General features: G+C 37.8%; 2 protein-coding genes across 2 annotated transcripts in view; one reads left to right on the forward strand and one right to left on the reverse strand.

Annotated features, from left to right (window-relative positions):
- The window catches only part of si:ch211-217a12.1 (alanine aminotransferase 2-like), a 59,069-nt gene extending 47,099 nt beyond the window's left edge, over positions 1–11,970 (forward strand). Inside the window, exons 6-12 of the mRNA XM_042767388.1 lie at positions 5,664–5,907; positions 6,710–6,789; positions 6,876–7,012; positions 7,748–7,922; positions 8,565–8,720; positions 9,690–9,802; positions 11,651–11,970. Coding sequence (XP_042623322.1) covers positions 5,664–5,907; positions 6,710–6,789; positions 6,876–7,012; positions 7,748–7,922; positions 8,565–8,720; positions 9,690–9,802; positions 11,651–11,741 — 996 coding nt within the window. The 3' untranslated portion in view covers positions 11,742–11,970. The remainder of the gene's footprint in view (positions 1–5,663; positions 5,908–6,709; positions 6,790–6,875; positions 7,013–7,747; positions 7,923–8,564; positions 8,721–9,689; positions 9,803–11,650) is intronic.
- A 1,568-nt stretch (positions 11,971–13,538) lies between these two features.
- buc2l (bucky ball 2-like) lies at positions 13,539–17,353 on the reverse strand. The gene is made up of 5 exons (XM_019069251.2): positions 17,194–17,353; positions 16,708–16,941; positions 14,089–16,080; positions 13,931–14,008; positions 13,539–13,708 (listed from the first exon to the last, which is right to left on the reverse strand). The coding sequence occupies exons 2-5, from the start codon at positions 16,937–16,939 to the stop codon at positions 13,638–13,640; spliced, it is 2,373 nt and encodes a 790-aa protein (XP_018924796.1). The 5' UTR covers positions 16,940–16,941; positions 17,194–17,353; the 3' UTR covers positions 13,539–13,637.
- Between the last annotated feature and the right edge of the window lie 606 nt (positions 17,354–17,959).

Here is a 17,959-nt window from a genome sequence, read left to right on the forward strand (position 1 = left end):
AGAGGCGCGTTGGGTTTTTTAAACAGCGGCGGTGATGAGGCTCCATTTACATCAGGTGTGCCCCATCACACGCCGCCAGCCCTGGCTCGTCCAGCGCCCCTCTTCTCTCACACACCCACTCCTGTCGGGAGCCTGGTGAAGGGCGGCAATTTGGGACGGGGCGCCGATGATAATTGGGGGGAGGCAGCTGACTTGTCACAGGGACATAACACACACAGTTTCATCCAATCTTGAGTACCTATAGAGTAGTACTGGATCCTCAATATCTCCAAAAAGTCTTTAGTTTTATCATATTTATAAAAGAAAGATACAGCTTTACGATTCTCTCTGGAGGCGCGCTGTGGGCGGAGCTAAAGATTGACGAGCACTTGAGCTCTGACTGCCAACAAAACGTAGACATTTGATGCAGTTTCACTCACCGTTTGCAGTTCTGAATCATGACTGGGATATTTTATAGCTGGGACTGCTCCATCCTTCAGTATCAAACGATGTGCTAATCCAGCGTAGAACTGGGCCTTGTTTATAAAACGTTCTTCAACAAACATGCTTGTGAATCTGCATTGCTGCTCCAGAAAAACAAACTGCACTTACTGTTTACATAACGTTGAGTTCTTTAGGTAGCTAAACAACGTTATTTTTCTCTTACAACCAAAAACACACTTCTTTACAGACATTCTTCCCAAACCAGTTCCGTGCAGCGCTGCTGAATGAAGTGCGTTCAGGGCGCGCTATTGCTCTCACTCTGGTCGATGTGTGCGCGGTCGCGCTCTTCCAGAAGAAATGAAGATATTGGGAGTTTAAGGATGTTCCACCTTTGTGTAATTCATGAGAAGCGATGGTAGAAAAAATCTCTGTGAATTTTGTGAGAACGTGTGTAAGATTATTAGCACAGAAATACTCTTTTAAAATACAAAATACAATTTTGTCCATGTTTAGCATGAGAATCCAACTCTTTAACAGTGTAAACATCTCTGAATGCACAAAACAGCATCGTACCCCCCTTTAAACAAAACCTCCTCCTAAATCGGCACATGGTACGAAAATTTTACAAAACAGAGTAACTTACTCCTCAGTAGACATGTCCTTTTGACGAAGGTGAAGTAGCTGGTCCACTGGGTCCATGATAACCTGGAATGCTCAAAAGCTGCTGGATCCAGGTATGACTAGTGATTCTGCAATGAAGGGAGGTGTGACAACAAAGTGGGGATCCACGTGCAATCTTTATTCCAAAGAGTGTAGTGAGAACAAGAAGGGTCAAGCACCAGCAAACAAACAAATCCAGGGCAAAGACAAAAATGTAATCCACATGCCAGACGAAGATCAGGGCAGGCAGCAAGCAATAATAAACAAGGAGACAGTCCAGGGATCAAAACACATAGGTGAGGAAACAGGGTAACTAGAAAAATGGAAACTAAGTCAAGTCAAGTCACCTTTATTTATATAGCGCTTTAAACAAAAAAGATTGAGTCAAAGCAACTGAACAACATTAATTAGGAAAACATTGTGTCAGTAATGCAAAATGACAGTTAAAGGCAGTTTCATCATTTGAATTCAGTGATGTCATCATGCAGCTCAGTTCAGTTTAAATAGTATCTGTGCAATAATTTGCAATCAAGTCAACGATATTGCTGTAATGAAGTGTCCCCAACTAAGCAAGCCAGAGGCGACAGCGGCAAGGAACCAAAACTCCATCGGTGACAGAATAAAGAAAAAACCTTGGGAGAAACCAGGCTTAGTCGGGGGGCCAGTTCTCCTCTGACCAGACGAAACCAGCAGTTTATTTCCAGGCTTCAGCAAAGTCAGATTTTGCAGAAGAATCATCTGTTTCCTGTGGTCTTGTCCCGGTGGTCATCTGAGACAAGGTCTTTACAGGGGATCTGTCTCTGGGGCTCTAGTTGTCCTGGTCTCCGCTGTATCCACCATCTGGGCTGGATACGTACTGGATCCGGGTGACTGCACTGACCCTCTGACTTGGATACAGACTGGATCTGGTGGCTATGGTGACCCTTAGGAATAAGAGAGAAACAGACTAATATTAGCGTAGATGCCATTATTCTAATGATGTAGCAAGTATATCGGGTGTTATGGGAAGTGTTCCCGGTTCCGGTTTAACTAATTAATGCAGCCTAAAAATCCTTTTAACGGATTTGGATATTAGAAGCGTATTAGTGTGCTATGTGTAAGGTCCGGTTAAAGAGATGGGTCTTTAATCTAGATTTAAACTGCAAGAGTGTGTCTGCTCTCCCGAACAATGTTAGGTAGGTTATTCCAGAGTTTGGGCGCTAAATAGGAAAAGGATCTGCCGCCTGCAGTTGACTTTGATATTCTAGGTATTATCAAATTGAGTTTTGAGAACAGAGTGGACGTGGAGGACTATAATGTAACAAGAGCTCGTTCAAATACTGAGGTGCGAAACCATTCAGGGCTTTATAAGTAATAAGCAAGATTTTAAAATCTATACGATGTTTGATAGGGAGCCAGTGCAGTGTTGACAGAACCGGGCTAATATGTTAATATAGTTTGTGGTCATATAATTGGAATATCATCAAAAAGTTGATTTATTTCACTAATTCCATTCAAAAAGTGAAACTTGTATTTTATATTTATTTCATTACACACAGACTGATATATTTCAAATGTTTATTTCTTTTAATTTTGAAGTTTTATAACTGACAACTAAGGAAAATCCCAAATTCAGTATCTCAGAAAATTAGAATATTGTGAAAAGGTTCAATATTGAAGACACCTGGTGCCACACTCTAATCAGTTAATTAACTCAAAACACCTGCAAAGCCTTTAAATGTTCTCACAGTCTAGTTCTGTAGGCTACACAATCATGGGAAAGATTGCTGAATTGACAGTTGTCCAAAAGACGACCATTGACACCTTGCACAAGGAGGGCAAGACACAAAAGGTCATTGCAAAAGAGGCTGGCTGTTCACAGAGCTCTGTGTCCAAGCACATTAACAGAGAGGCGAAGGGAAGGAAAAGATGTGATAGAAAAAAGTGTACAAGCAATAGGGATAACCGCACCCTGGAGAGGATTGTGAAACAAAACTCATTCAAAAATGTGGGGGAGATTCACAAAGAGTGGACTGCAGCTTGAGTCAGTGCTTCAAAAACCACTACACAAAGACGTATGCAAGACATGGGTTTCAGCTGTCACATTCCTTGTGTCAAGCCACTCTTGAACAACAGACAGCGTCGGAAGCATCTCGCTTCAAAAAGGATTGGACTGCTGCTGAGTAGTCCAAAGTTATGTGCTCTGATGAAAGTAAATTTAGCATTTTCTTTGGAAATCAGGGTCCCAGAGTCTGGAGGAAGAGAGAAGAGGCACACAATCCACGCTGCTTGAGGTCCAGTGTAAAGTTTCCACAGTCAGTGATGGTTTGCGGTGCCATGTCATCCGCTGGTGTTGGTCCACTGTGTTTACTGAGGTCCAAGGTCAACACAGCCGTATACCAGGAAGTTTTTAGAGCACTTCATGCTTCCTGCTGCTGACCAATTTTATGGGAGATGCAGATTTCATTTTCCAACAGGACTTGGCACCTGCACACAGTGCCAAAGCTTCCAGTACCTGGTTTAAGGACCATGGTATCCCTGTTCTTAATTGGCCAGCAAACTCGCCTGACCTTAACTATTGGGAAGAGGAAGATGCGATATGCCAGACCCAACAATGCAGAAGAGCTGGAAGGCCACTATCAGAGCAACCTGGGCTCTCATAACACCTGAGCAGTGCCACAGACTGATCGACTCCATGCCACGCCGCATTGCTGCAGTAATTCAGGCAAAAGGAGCCCCAACTAAGTGTTGAGGGCTGTACATGCTCATACTTTTAATTTTTATACTTTTTAGTTGGCCAAGATTTCTAAAAATCCTTTCTTTGTATTGGTCTTAAGTTATATTCTAATTTTCTGAGATACTGAATTTGGGATTTTCCTTAGCTGTCAGTTATAATCATCAAAATTAAAAGAAATATAAACCATTGAAAATATATCAGTCTGTGTGTAATGAATGAATATAATATACAAGTTTCACTTTTTGAATGGAATTAGTGAAATAAATCAACTTTGTGATGATATTCTAATTATATGACCAGCACCTGTACATCCTGGTTCTAGTAAGAACTCTAGCTGCTGCATTTTGGACTAACTGAAGTTTGTTTACTAAGCGTGCAGAACAACCACCCAATAAAGCATTACAATAATCAAACCTTGAGGTCATAAACGCATGGATTAACATTTCTGCATTTGACATTGAGAGCATAGGCCATAATTTAGATATATTTTTGAGATGGAAAAATGCAGTTTTAAAAATGCTAGAAATGTGGCTTTCTAAAGAAAGGTTGCTATCAAATAGCACACCTAGGTTCCTAACTGATGACGAAGAATTGACAGAGCAGCCATCAAGTCTTAGACAGCGTTCTAGGCTTTTAGGTCCTATAATTAACACCCCCTTTTTTTCAGAATTTAGCAGTAAGAAATTACTCGTCATCCAGTTTTTTATATCGACTATGCATTCCGTTAGTTTTTCAAATTGGTATGTTTCTCCGGGCCGCGAAGAAATATAGAGCTGAGTATCATCAGCATAACAGTGAAAGCTAACACTGTGTTTCCTGATGATATTTCCCAAGGGTAACATGGAAAGTGAGAAGAGTAACGGCCCTAGTACTTAGCCTTGAGGTACTCCATACTGCACTTGTGATCGATATGATACCTCTTCATTCACTGCTACGAATTGATGGCGGTCATATAAGTACGATTTAAACCATGCTAATGCACTTCCATTAATGCCAACAAAGTGTTCTAGGCTATGCAAAAAAATGGTGTGGTCAATAGTGTCGAACACAGCATTAAGATCCAGTAGCACTAATAGAGAGATACAACCACGGACAGATGATAAGAGCAGGTCATTTGTAACTCTAAGGAGAGCAGTCTCAGTACTATGATACGCTCTAAATCCTGACTGGAAATCCTCACAGATGCCATTTTTCTCTAAGAAGTAATATAATTGTGAGGATAATACCTTTTCTAGTATCTTGGACAGAAAAGGGAGATTCGAGATCGGTCTATAATTAACTAGTTAATTAAGAAAAACACAAAAGAGCTAAACAATATTCAATCACCAGTGAAAAGAGTGTGTGTGTGTGTGCTACTCTGCTAATATGTGGCAGCTGTGAACTGGTAATGAGAGTGATGAGTCCGGGCAAAGGATTGTGGGAAATGGAGTCCTGGGTGAATGATAAAAGTCATGGATGGAGTGCCCTCTGGTGGAGCTCATGGGCACTCCAGTGGGTGATCATGACATACATATGGGAATAATATGAGGTCATGGCATTTAAAACAGCTCTATACAGTATGTATGGTCATTTCGTGAAGGATATTGGGTGCAGAATAAATGATATGTGTTCACACTTCTGCTAACAGTCATTTATAAAATGAACTTTGTATTGATTCTGGTGTATAAATGGCTTCATGAAAACTTGTGTGTATGTGTGTGTGGAAAAGCTTTTTTTTTTTTTTAAACATCTACGCAAAGTTTTATTCATGAACTTCTGAATACTATAGACACTTTATGTTTAATTTTTTTTCACTAAATGTCATTGTGTTAGAGAATGAAATATCAGAATTACTTTTAAAGATCTGTCTTTGTGTATGTGTCAGACTATGCTTAAATTGCTGGTGTCAGGAGAAGGAATGTCTCGTACGGGAGTGATGATTTCCATCCCCCAGTATCCACTGTACTCCGCTACTCTGGCTGAGTTGGGTGCTGTACAAATCAGTTATTATCTGGATGAAGACAACTGCTGGAGTTTGGACATCAGTGAGTTACGACGCGCCCTGCAGGAAGCAAAGAAGCACTGTAGCCCTCGAGCACTGTGCATTATCAATCCCGGAAACCCCACAGGTTTGATGACAAATCTATCAGCTTTTTTTATGGTGGTCAGTTTGTGATTCCCAAAATCAGAGCAGAAAGTCTTAAATGCTAAAGCTATGCCATGAAATGTTGCATGCACTGCAAAAAAAAAAAAAAAAAAAAAAAAAAAATAATAATAATATTAATAAAAAAATAAGATACATTTACTTCAGATGGAAAATAAGAATAAGTCTTGTTTTCTTGGAAATTTAACAAAATTAAATAAGTTTATGCTTAAAACAAGAACAAATATCTGTCTTTGGTGTATGCAAACTAGTATTCTTTTGAATTTTTTTCTGACCACATTGACATTTGTTGTTGTTTTAATATTAGACTCACTTAATTGTTTTTCAGAAAACCTTATCTATGTAAAGGTTATTTCCATATTCTAGTTGTTATTCAGGATATTCAAATCTTAATCAATTTTTTTTTTTATGTGAAATGAATTAAAAAGTAATAGAGATCTGTTGGAAGTTGCTAATACAGCTCATTACCTGCTTGCTAGACTTTCACATACAGTATTGTGTTCCTTTCAATTGTCCTTTAAATTTTGATTACTTGGTCTTGAAATTTTTTTTTTTTTTTTTTTTTTTTTTTTTTGGGGTTTTTTTTTTTATTTTCATTCATGAATACTGAAGACTGTAGTAGTATTTATTAAGGATTTCTCAGTTATCCAAACTTTTACTTGCATAAAATTGTTGTTGCAGTTGTGAAGACAGGAACAATCATGAACAATCATTGGGCTAGAAAACATCAAACTAATATGGCGACACTGTTTGTCTTTACCTGACAGGTCAAGTGCAAAGCCGGCAGTGCATTGAGGGTGTGATCCGGTTTGCTGCAGCAGAAAAGCTTTTCCTCATGGCTGATGAGGTGATTAGGCTTATATATGTATATATATTTGTAAATAAATAAAAACTCACATTATTAATAGTTTCAACACGCCCTGCTTTATCCAGGTCTATCAGGACAATGTTTATGCGGACGGGTGTAAATTTCACTCCTTTAAGAAGGTGCTGTTTGAAATGGGTCTGGAATACTCTGAGAAAGTGGAACTAGCTTCGTTTCACTCAACATCAAAGTGCTACATGGGAGAGTGAGTATCCAAAACAAGAGAAGAGCAATCGATCTTTAGGTGATTTTGGAGAATTATTCCATAGGGAATATTATAGAATTTAATGAATCTGGTTCCAATTCACAATCTTCCTAACAACTTCTTGTTTTTTAAGGTTAAGTTCACCTAAAAATCAAAATTTTGTCATCATTTACTCACCTCATATCATTTTGAATCCATAACTCTTTCTTAGAAACACAATTTAAGTTATTTTTAATAAAACCTGAGAGATTTCTGTCCCTCCATTGAAAACCCACTACATTAAAGTTTGACATTTCAAAAGATTCAGGACCTCTGAAAGGACATAATTGCTTTATATGGAAACATGAATTTTGGCTTTTATTCACATGTAAACATTGATCAACACACATACAGAGAGCTAATTGAATATGGTAAACACAACATCATACACACTTGCTTTAACCTCAGGATCTAATGAGGTTTGAACTTGCATTTCACACGAGCACGTTTGAGCACATTTGAGCACAATCATCACATACTACTTTTACCAATTAACAAACACATTTTTAGTCGATTAAAAGAAAATGTTCATATTGTTCCTCCATGGTTTGAAATGAAAGTTGTGAGATGATGTGGGAAAAGCATACAGTATACAAATACTGTGAAAGAAATTATTTGTTTTGACCAAACAGTAGTGTTCTAAAATAAATCAAGTAAACAGTTTAGCTCTAAACCTGTCTGTCTTGCTTCTTTAAGGTGTGGCTTTCGTGGTGGTTATATGGAGGTGGTAAATCTAGACCCTGAGGTGAAAGTTCAACTCACTAAGCTGGTATCTGTGCGGCTATGTCCTCCAGTGCCTGGACAGGCTCTTCTAGATGTGGTGGTCAATCCACCCCAACCAGATGAACCCTCATATGACACATTCATCAAGGTCTGTATTGTCCCATTGACTGTTTCCTTTGTACTCTCTAAAAATAACCCAGTGGATTTGTAAATATCAAAATAATAAATAGCTATAATAATTTCTCTAAAATAACACTGAAGTAATTTTTTTATTAGAACATACCAAAATAAATGCTTACAAATCCAACAGTTAATTTTTTATATTGATAATATTATTTTGTCACCAAAAGAAATTAGCATTTGACCAAGAAATTATATTTTTAAGATATACTTAATATTTTTGTTGAGTGCTGAACTACAGTTATCACTCCATATTAATATTTTTGCATCTTTAACAACAACTTAAAAAATTAAGTTAGAAACAATTAACAATCTTGTCCAAAGAGAGGGAACATTTGTTTTTCCCAGCATGCTTTGATGCTGATTGTACAGGGAGAGTAAATGTTGAAATTGAGTGGCATTTTGTTATTTTGTGGCAACGAGTGACCAAGAGGTTTCACAACTATAAAACTGACTCATTATTTTTAAGTCCAAACTTGTTTCACCCCCTCCCCCGGCCCCAATGGGAAAAAAATTAAGTACATCATAGTTTAAAATTTTAGAGTGTACAGACTGACAAATTTCTCTAGTCAACAAGAAAGTAATCAAACCTTTTCTCCATTGTCTTCAGGAACGCACAGACACTTTAGCCACACTGGCAGAGAAGGCCAACATGACGCAAGAAATCTTGAATCAGGTCCCAGGAATAAAATGTAACCCAGTGCAGGGCGCAATGTACACTTTCCCACGTATCCACCTCCCACCGAAAGCCATCCTGGAGGCCAAGGTAGGATGAACTTGTGATCAGTTAAACCTAACAATTGTTCACTTGTACCTTCATGCATTTTTACTGATCAGATACCTATCCAATTTTCTAACAGACAGCTGCTTGGTTTGAAAGTGATTACTGTGTGAGCTGTGCTTAATATTGCTACACTATTGACAACAGACATTTGCTAATGTACTAAATGTGCTAATGTGATTGCACATTAACTCCCCTTTGAAGTGACTTGACTGGAATTCATAGGGCATTCCACAGAGTTACCATAATTTACTGGGACATGTGCAAACCTTAATAATTGACTACCCCTAAAATTAAAGGGTAAACCCCTCACTCCTACTAGTTCTTCAGTGCACACAAACTTTAAGAGCTGTCACAGATCTTTATGAACCTAGAAATGTCCAAATAATAGTTTACAGCCAAAAGCAGTGAGTGTTTCTTTTTCTCAAATATTGTCTCAAATATTTTCTCAGATATCGTTAGTAATTCAATTCTCTGATTAGTAATATTCTCTGATTATAGGCCTATGGTGAATAAAATTATTAAATTCATTGTGCTCCCTTTTGTTAGTTATTAAAGCAGCAGAATTTTGATTTTGGTCTTTATTTGCTCTAGAAGATTGTGTTGTTCTGTACATATAAGTGAATAATTTCAGAATAATGATGAATAGTTTAGGAATCGACAATATAACCTGCCCTTGAACCAAAAAGGCTGTCTTTACAAAGTAAGAATTGCAGGATTGGTTTTAGTTGGTAATACTACTACACTTGATACACAGCTCTGTCACCTAAGGATTTTAGATCTTAAATTTGTAGTTAGTTTATGAGCATGTCTCTAGAAATGTGTGACGTCGGCAGCAAATAATGTCAATGCGAACAATAGGAACACATTTACACAGCTGTCATATGTTATATTTTACTTGGTTGACTTCAACAGCATCACAAAACTCTAACCCCCCATCCACTCCAATTTTAGGAGAAGGAACAAACTCCAGATATGTTCTACTGTATGAAGCTTCTGGAAGAAACAGGCATCTGTTTGGTTCCTGGCAGCGGCTTTGGGCAGCGAGATGGCACCTATCATTTCAGGTTACTATCCCTTTATACAAACAAGAATGATGAGATTAGCCTTGGATATGTTTGTGACAAAGGTTTGAGTTATATAAAAATGTAAGTGGACAGTGGTTCCCCTCTTGATTGAATCAGTTATTTGGACAAGATTGAACCAAGTTATTTGGAAATGTCAAATTTTATTTGAGTACTTTCATTTTCAATTTTAGTTCAGTATTTGTGTAGAGATAACATGTTTCCATTGTGTAGAACCACTTTCCATGCAAGTTTAGCCAAAATGTTATGATGACATACTAGTAAGTTAAATATAACATACAGGTGCTGGTCATATAATTAGAATAGTTCAAAGATGACACTCTTTACATCCCTAGAACTCCCATTGGAGTTGCTTTTTTATAAAGCACCTTGAATTCTATTTAGCAGGTCCTCAACCCAAGCACACACTCCACACTTCATCACAATGGTAACTCGCCCAAAAACAAAGAAACAGAGCAACAGAACAGAAAGTGTTTTAAAATACCAACATAATAGAACATTAAACTTTTCACAAGTCTCCCTATTTTCTCATCTTGCTAAAAATGCATAATGCATAAAAAGCACTTTATTTCCGCATTTTCTCTCCCCATATCCAGCACTGTGCAAATGATGGGAAGTGTAAAACTTATTTTGAGCTACTTGATTGAAATATGTTCTTTCAAAATGAAAACATTAAGCCAAAAAGGAACCATTTCAAGTCAATTTAACATGATGCAGTCCTGTCTGAATAAGAAACCTGATACAATGGTATTAAATCAAAATGAATTGGTCAAATAGTGAACAGCATCAGTGTCAGAGGTGATCCAAATGCAATGTACGCACGTTGCGTAGGGCCCCAAAACACCAGTTTCGTTTTTTATTTTTTCCTTTCCTTAATGCAGTGCGCTGTCGCCCTTTCTATGTTACATCCAAATCAGTCAAATATAGTCATATACAGTCTCCTGCCATTCTTGCTCGATACAAAAAAACTAGTTAAAATTGCACTGAGCTGCAGAAGATGTTCTTGCTCGATACTGATTTATGTGTTTTATTTTTGAGACGGACTGTGTTTCAGAAGAATTTTGGATGATTTTGATTTTGTATGTGCCTGATTTTCTTTCTTGAGTTTTCACTAAACACAGTCAGTTATGTCTTTAGTGAAAAGTAATTGAATGCTAGTCAGTATCTGTGCATTCCGTGACAGCATCATACTGTATAAACCTGCTGCTGTCTGTCATCATCTGTTAATCAAACAACAAAAGAAAATGAGAGAATTATTCACTGCTCTTCACTGAATATTGTATAACTTTATAGTATAGCTATTATAGGCTAAAATGTGTAATTGTTCATTTTTTTTTTTTTTTTTTATGAAAACAATGAGTTCAGCTCCAACTCCAATCAAACACACTTGAAAATCACAGGCACACTGATCAGAGCAGATCCTAGACTTCTGGGGGCCCCAAGCAAAACTTTGCCGGGGATCAGCTCTGATCAGTATACCTATAATTATCAAGTAAGCCTAAATAGCTTGATTCCCTATTTCAGATGTGTTTGATTGGAGTTGGAGCTGAACACATTGTTTTCATAAAAAAAAAAAAAAAAAAAAAAAAAAAAAAAAAACGTAGCTCTTTAGGACGGTAGCTCTTTAGATGTTTAGTCAAAAAGATGAAGTCTCTCTCATCTGCTATAAATGAAAAATAAATTGTGAGAATTAAACTCACTTAACTAAGTCAACTAAGTTCAGTAAAATAAGAGTAATATTGACACTTTATGAATTGTTAAACTTTCTTGACAGTCTTTCAATCCCTCTGTTGATTAACTGTACCTGTTTTTCGCATTCTTCTCCTACAGAATGACCATCCTTCCTCCAAAAGAGAAACTGAAGATAGTGTTGGCAAAGATTAAGGAGTTTCACCAGCATTTTATGGCGCAGTACTCTTAACCATGGCTATGCCATTTTCTGACAGATCGACTAAATCCTCAATTTCACACCTAAAGCTACAGCACTTTTGAGCTGTGCTCTGGATAAATACCCTACAATGCAAATGAAGTCCTGTCTTGCAGCTCACAAAGTGCGAGCTGAACACAGGCATGCTGAGAGTACACAGCCCTACTGTGAGTGTAGTCACAGGCTTTTCCATTAAAGACAATGTCAAAGTTGTTCATTTCTATGAATGGTTCTATTATTTATTGAATGTTTTTGTTTGGTCACTGTATGATTTATTCTGCTACTAACATTGCAGTGTTAAGAATGTTAACATTGTAAATTTCAAAAAGGCAATCTGTTAGCCTCATTTATTTACAAAAGATAAAGTAAAAAAAAAAAAATCAATTACATTTAAGACTACGGTGATCTAAAAGGAGTTGCCAGAAGCCATGTTTTATGCTTACAGTGTTTTAGATAAGCATCTGTTTTACATTCAGTATTTCTGAAAATTAATTTTCAAAGACAAATAGATTAAGAGGTAAAATCAATAATCTGATGGGACAAGTGTCCCCTCAGTTTGCGGGGGCATGCTTCTCTGTCACCTCATTATAATTACTCCACTATTGGCTGCACATTGCCTGGATGACTAATCAATACCTCCTCAATATAAGCTATAAAGATCCCCCTAACAAAATGATCTAGAAATTACCTAGAAAATGATCAGTCTACTGTTTTCCATCCGAAAGTGAATGGTGACCACATTCATATACAAATGTAAAGAAATTATCACAAACACTAGTTACTGGGCTTTCAATTTTCTGTCTGATTTTAAATCAGCTTAGTTGGCTTGATTTAGTCATTGTAGTCATCTTTGCGTCTGTATCAGGCAGTGTGTTGGAACATCACTAATCACTCAGATTAATCATTACCACGTCAAGCACATATACCTTTATCTCTAAATGTGTTAGTAACATTTAATGGATTTTAATAGATTTTGGTCTACTCAGGACTAACTCTAGTCCCCTATTAAACATGTTTTCAGCCACTCCAGACAGCACCTCTTGCTATGAATACACATTAGATGTTTTAAAACAACATTCATGATGGTTGTCTATTCAGTTACACTTTTACAGTAGTGTGCAAGGAAATGCTGTATTTTAAACTTCCACATTTCACAGCTCTGTGAATTTAGGTTGTAGTGTCATTTAAGTCTCTTTATGTAACATTAGACTGGCTTAATGGTGAAATCAGGGCCAACAGCATAAACATAGCCTCTGTTAAGACTGACTTAAGAACTACCTTGACTACCTGTTAACCAAGGAGTAACCAGTCTTATTTTCCACATACTATAGTCGTGGCCAAAAGTATTGGCAGTGACAAATTTAAACAGCTTAAGCAGCAAATTTAACAAAACACAATTTGCGTCACTGCCGATACTTTTGGCCACGAGTGTAGATTAGACCAATCTACTTTTTAATGTAACCGACTTAACATTATGACCAATCTTGAAACAAATTGGATGACTTGTAAGACTAGTTTAAGCCTTTTAATGCAACCAGCCACAGATCTCTGTGTGGATCAAACCTTTTGTTGTGCAATTTAAAAAATAGAGGTTTAGAAATCTAAAGTCTCATTTATCTCAAAGCAAAAGATATAACCGTCTTGAAGCTTGTGACACATCTAATGTGTTAAAGCAGTTTGCATCATACTTTGTTTTAAATGCATATGCATTTTTATTGCAGTATTTATAAAAAAAATATAATTGAGAACTTCAAATGGTACTTCTGAGGCTTCAGTGATAAAGCATACATGTTCACACTCAAGTACTTTATTAAATCACTGCATAAAAACCATACATGCGAGTATTTGATTGTAGGAAGAAGTTGAACGTTTGTGACATTCATGCACCTTCTAGCTCTCCATGGGGTGTGCACACTGACCACCGGTAGCAATAAACATTGTGTCTTCCTCTTGTGTGATCTCTGAAGAGATAAAAGGAATAAAAAAGGAAAAAAAAAAGTGATAAATAGGATTTTAAATTTGCATTCAGTACAAACACAGTTTGGGCATAATTTTTGCTGAGAATATAACATGCAAGAACAGTTCATTTATTTTGCTGTATCCCTGTAAAGTTCATTTGTCAATCAGGCATCACAATTGGCCTAATATGAAGCATTCTTTTCAGAAACAATTTATTATCTTACCTTGTGAGTACTCTTTACTTTCTTTTTTCTGAATCCTTTCAGTTTTAGACACCTGCATACTTGCTTTCCATTCATTGTCTACCAGAAGAAGAAATGTAACAATATAGAGTACATACACAATTTAGAGAATTTTGCCAGTGGTGTATTGGAAGCCTTACTTTTCTGCAGTCTCTGTAACAATCTCTGATTTGGGTTGTTAATCCAGTCTTCCTCACTCTTTTCACAAATTCGCCATCCAAGGTCACCACTTTTATCTTGTGCAGGGCTGGGATTAAGGCATTGGCAATCTTCACACAGTGCAGTCTTTTCACTCAATTTAGCCCGAGCAGCAGCACAGCATTTTGCCAAATGACTTTCTAAAGTCATCTTTGTGGTACCATGGAAGCCCAAAGTAGCCCTCTTCATGTAAAAGTTTTTCAAGTCAGTAGTCTCTTCTTTTTTGCAGATAAAACCATCTGAAAAAGGCTTTCTATGATCCTTTCCTTTCACATCATATCTACATGATGGGCAGAAGGGAAGTTCATTCTCCAGTGTGGAACGAGAAACCCAACCACACTTCATGGAAGATCCAGCTAACCCCAAATTACTTTTTGCTTTGCACTTGCAGGTATGAAATGAACAGTGCTTCTGATCAGAGAGGCCAGTTTCTGGGCTATGGTTCTTTGTGTTTTTCCCATTTCTGAGAGGAGATGATTCAAGACTAATGGCAAGGGACATCTTTGGTTTCTGCTTCTCTGGAAGGTGAGGATGTTGCTGTACAACAGGTAATTTACTGTAGTAGTATACATTACCAAAGTCAGCCAGCCAGCTTGTTGAGGGACGGTATGGGGAGCGGGACTCAAGGGAGTTAAAGGAGTCATGTTTAGTTGATGCACCAGTTTGTAGATTCTTCTCTGCTGGAATGCCAGTGGAAGACTGATTCTGCTTTGATAGATCACTAGATTTAATCTGTGGGCTCAGTGGCTTCTGAGGAGTTAAAAACCCATTCTCAACCATCCACTCATTGGAAGGCACATAAGGCATCAAAGAGTCTACTGACCAGATAGAGGCCTCTAGCTGACATGGATGACCATGATATTTAACTGATGCCCCAGGTTGTAGATTCCCTTCATGAACATAATTTGGCTTTGAGATAACATCACTGTGTTCATTCAGTGGGCTCAAAGGTTTCTGAGGAGTTAGAAGACCATTATCTGTCATCCACTCAGTGGAAGGGACATAAGGTATCAGAGACTCTACTGACCAGATAGAAGCCTCCAGCTGACAAGGCTGGTTATGGTTCTCCATGTCAAATGGCAGTCGCAGAATCTTAAAGTCAATGTTATTGAAGGTGTGGCCATCTTCTCTGCTCTTTTCCTGAAATGGCATCTCCGAGTTTTTCTTTGGTTTGATGCTTTGGGTAATGACAGATCTGCTTGGTAAAGGACAGGTTTTAAAAGCTCTACAAGATGGAGAGGTTCTCGCCACAGTAACTTCTGTACAAGCAGGGAGACAATGCTTCCTGGAGTACCTTAACATCCCAGCTTCAACCCTCTGTTTATCCTTCCTAAATGCTAATGACTGGTAAGAGCACAAGACGATGTCCCCTGAAGACTGTACAGAACCCAAGCTGCACTGCAAAAGGTCAGTTTCATTATGACTAGCTAACTCCATGTTATCCTTGTTCTGAAACTTCTTATGCTCAGAAAGCATTTTTTCACATTTAATTTGCATATGTTCAGCTTGAAGGATTTCACTCTTGGGAACAGCAGACAAATCAGTAGTGTTGATAGCATTGGTGGCATTGTAATTTTGAGTTAGCACGGATGTACCATCAGGGCAAGCTACTGATTTGTTATCCAGGGAGCTGGGTGATGTTGACACTGGACTGCCAGTACCCCTACCGGATTCAGAACAACTGTGGGATATTGCACGTTCGTGTGAGTCTATGCTATGACAAAGGGGTTCAGTTTGCACCTCTGAGCTGACCATCACACGACCAGGGGGCATCCCGTTTTGAAAATGCAAGTGGCGGGTCTGATGAGCAATAGTTGGAGCCACATGGGGAGTCATACGTCTGTAGTCCAACATGTGCAGTTGAGTTTGAGGAATCATGTATCCAGGAACTTCTAAACACTGGGGAAGTAATAATGATGGCATCATGCCATAACCTTAAAAAGAAAGAACAGTTATATTGCTTATGTGTTGGTTTCCATTCAAGCTAATCAATGTATTTTATTGCAAGCTAATCAAAGTCTCTAAAGATGCTAGGAAATTGCAAGGTTAGTCTGATCAGGTTTTAAGCTAAACCCTGCAGGACAGAGGCCTTCTAGGGCCAGCTTTAATGAAGTCTGTTGTGAATCCTAAGGCTGACATTTTGAACATTGCATACATTCCATCGATCTCATTACACAAAATGCCACAGGCACTTAAATCATGTGAAGTTTACCTTCACCATAGAGATAAAAAGTTATGGCTTATACTGGACACCTAATAATAGGTCAGAGCAGAAACATTAGGAATTTTCCAGCTTATGCTGGATTCTTAAATGTCACACTTCCCATTATGAAAAGCATGAGCTTCCCTACATGTTTTCACTTGTTTGAGATATTGTGCACAAAAACAATCTAGAAAAGATCTAGGAAAGATCTGGAAACTTTTAGAGACAATACAGATAATTGATTATGTTCATTAGGTAAAATTAAATAAAAGCACAAAAATAAAATAATCCTGAAAAACTGAATTTGAAACAAATTAGAATTAGTAATATTTAGCAACACTACAAAAGAAAATGATACCCAATCCATGAAATCCACCATAGGGCACATATGGAGTTGACATGGACCATTGATATGGGAAGAACGGCTGGACAGTGGGGATGTAAAAGGGCTGGTTTCGCTGGAGCAGCTCTTCTGGGTGTAATATTCTGGATGGCAGAGGACCAGGGCACTGAGGGGCCTGTGCATGCTGTGGTCTACGGAGTACACTTGCAATACCGCCAGTGGGATCTTGGGTTGATATAGCAGCCATAGCTTGTTCAGAACAAGTCAAAAGAAGTTTTTTGTTATTTGGCCAGAAAAGTTTTCAAATTACAGTCAGCCAGAAGGAACATTTGTTTTTAATTAAACTGAAGCAGATTCTCATTTTGGACAGATTTTTTAGCAACTAAAGACAGGTGGTAACTAAAGCATCTAAAGACAGATGGTAGTAACTAAAATGGTTTGCTTAAATTATTATATTTACAAATTAAACAGTATGTGGCTTTATTTTTTCATAGTGCTTACCTTGAAGTTCTCTACACCAAGGGAAAAGCTTTCACAAAATTAAAAAAAACAAAGTGAACCAATAATTTTCCTCAAGTTTAAATCAAGAGTGTGTTGTGAACCCAAAGAAAGCCACACCCAAGTAATTAGACCTATTAATCAGGATGAGTTAATTAGGATGAAGCATGACCTGATTAGGCAGTCCTGCTGACTTTATTAGAAAGGCTACTGGTTCCATTAAAGTTGTTTGGTTTTAGTTCAATCAACCTATTCATGCACAACAACCACAAACACAGAAAGATGATAGGCTCGTTTGAGATGCCAAATGCCTAACTTTAGACTAGAGTAAACACTTCAGTCAGAAAACTGAAATGAGCACATTTAAGTGAGATCAAAGTTAGATATAACTTGAATAATGCTCACATGCATCGTTTCTAATAAACTTGTAGCTTAAATTTTCTTGTGTGTGTGTGTGTGTGTGTGTGTATGTTTAAAGATGACTACAGTAGCCTAACCCATACAGACAATTCACTATCAGAGTGTTTGTGAATGCTAACAAATGATTTATACAAATAAAAGACATTTAGGAGTAGCAAAAACACAAAGAATATGACCACTAGTGATGTTCGGTTCTTGAACAAATCGTTCTTTTGAGCCTGTTCTCAGGAAGTAACCAGTCGAGCCGGTTCACAAATCTAACTTTAGCTGATGACGCAGGACAATAGGAGGCACAGCCAAAGTAGCACATCACACACAAAAAGAACCGAATGAGCCAGTTCAACCAACT

Source organism: Cyprinus carpio, chromosome A12, assembly GCF_018340385.1.
Source record: "Cyprinus carpio isolate SPL01 chromosome A12, ASM1834038v1, whole genome shotgun sequence".
Taxonomy (NCBI): domain Eukaryota; kingdom Metazoa; phylum Chordata; class Actinopteri; order Cypriniformes; family Cyprinidae; genus Cyprinus; species Cyprinus carpio.